Raw genomic sequence first — 1,835 nt, 5'->3', positions numbered from 1 at the left:
TCATACCATGAGGATAGACACCAAAATACAGCAACCTCTCAGTATCCTCCACACGCTTACGTTTAGCCGACATCACCAACTCGGTTGTCGAGGGTGACCACGACACGTCTACGTGCTGCGTTGAGGAAATGCAAGATTGCAAGTGACGACGCTGCTGCTGCTAGGATCTGAGTAGGCGATCCTGATATTTATACTCGTAGTAGTAGTAATAAATAATGGCGGTAATCGTCCCTCGTAATTTCCGACTTCTCGATGAGTTAGAGAAGGGCCAGAAGGGTGAGTGTGCCAGTGGATGCACATTTGGATTGGAGATACCAGGTAACTGCTGATAATACCCCATACCCATGAAAGTCCTTTTTAGATGATATCACTCTCACTCATTGGAATGGTACCATCTTTGGACCACCTGGGACGGCATTCGAGAATAGGATCTACTCTCTTACATTGGAGTGTGGGCCTGAGTACCCCGATAAGGCTCCTACAGTAGGCACTGTCTACAGTTGGTATGAGGTATCCTACTAGTGTTCTTAGGTTAAATTCAACACTAAGATTAATATCAACTGTGCTGATCCTAAGAATGGTCATGTGAACACCAGATGGGGTCCTTTAGGATCATGGAAAAGGTAAGGGAGCTACCTCCTACTTAGATGATTATGATGTTAATGTCAGAGAGTACACCATTGAAACTGTATTGGAGTCATTACGCCGAGAGATGACCTCAGCTGCTAATAGGAAGCTACCCCAACCTGAGGAAGGTGCTTGCTATTAAAGACGAACTACTACTGCCATTTTGTATACCTGAGTGTAACCCGATGAGTTAGAGGTTGGCATCATCATCATCATAACACTATACTTGGCAATACCTTTCTGTTACACTAGAGTAAGATGTTGAGTTTACAAAAGGAGTTCAAATCTCGAATGAGGGATCGAATTTTCTTAGGGTTGTTACTTACGAAGATTGAACTTGTATGGGACTCCAGTCCTCTGTCTCTGACACGTGGGAGAGTGCACTATATTGTTTGGTACGAACACTAGCAACTCTTTCCATTTTAGGCTGGTGTATGGTGGTACTAGGCTGGAAGATAACTCTTAAAGTTATCTCACACTAATTGGAACATATGGAAACGTTCTCGCATGACCAATTGAGGAAGGGAAACGACTTAGTGGTCTACCACCTCACGTAGTTTACTCTCCCGATGACGATCACGTTACGAGGACAAAAAATGGAGTTTCATACTCGGTGTGCTCAGTCTTCGCTATATATGCGATAAGAAACCGGAGTTTTGCTCTCGTAGGCTTTTATTGTTAGCCACATACTTGAAGTTGTTCATGAAGTTTCGAAGCTCCCTCTAGTAGTATAGGGATCGTATTCATAATTATCACGTCCTTTGTATGATGCTATGGCAACAATAGATTGTTCAATGTCCAGCTGCACTACTACCGAGGAATATACCTCGACAATACACCCTAGTGATCTGCCTTGTCCGTAGCCCCTGTCTAGCTGGAGTTACATGCAAATTAGTAATCGACTACTTTGTTCAATGAAAAGCTGCAGACTTGCTAGTCTGCAGGCTTATACGTAATAGCATTCGTGTTGTTGCCCAAATTATGATATGATGAGGAAATCACACACAGTAGGTATTGAGCTGTACAAGGCTATGAAGTCTTTCAAAGACTTGGTTCTTACTATCAGGGTACACCCATCCAACCAGAGAGAAATGAGTAGGGTGTGGTATGACGGGGAGTATAATATCGTTATAATAACATCCAGACTGAATAAACAAGAGCTCTCGGCTGGAAGTAAGGAACGCAATTGCCCAAAAGTGTGTAGGTAG

The 1,835-nt window shown here is 43.3% G+C and overlaps 1 protein-coding gene across 1 annotated transcript; it reads left to right on the top strand.

The window, feature by feature from the left end:
• Positions 1–215: 215 nt before the first annotated feature.
• Pmar_PMAR008873 (ubiquitin-conjugating enzyme E2, putative) lies at positions 216–769 on the top strand (the record flags this gene model as incomplete). Its single annotated transcript, XM_002766191.1, has 4 exons — positions 216–318; positions 362–483; positions 532–623; positions 670–769. 4 exons carry the CDS (start codon positions 216–218, stop codon positions 767–769), a joined length of 417 nt encoding a protein of 138 aa, XP_002766237.1.
• Between the last annotated feature and the right edge of the window lie 1,066 nt (positions 770–1,835).

Source organism: Perkinsus marinus (genome assembly GCF_000006405.1).
Source record: "Perkinsus marinus ATCC 50983 genomic scaffold scf_1104296973398, whole genome shotgun sequence".
NCBI lineage: Eukaryota > Perkinsozoa > Perkinsida > Perkinsidae > Perkinsus > Perkinsus marinus.
Note: the sequence above shows the minus strand (reverse complement) of the source record. Positions and strands in the feature narration are given on the sequence as shown.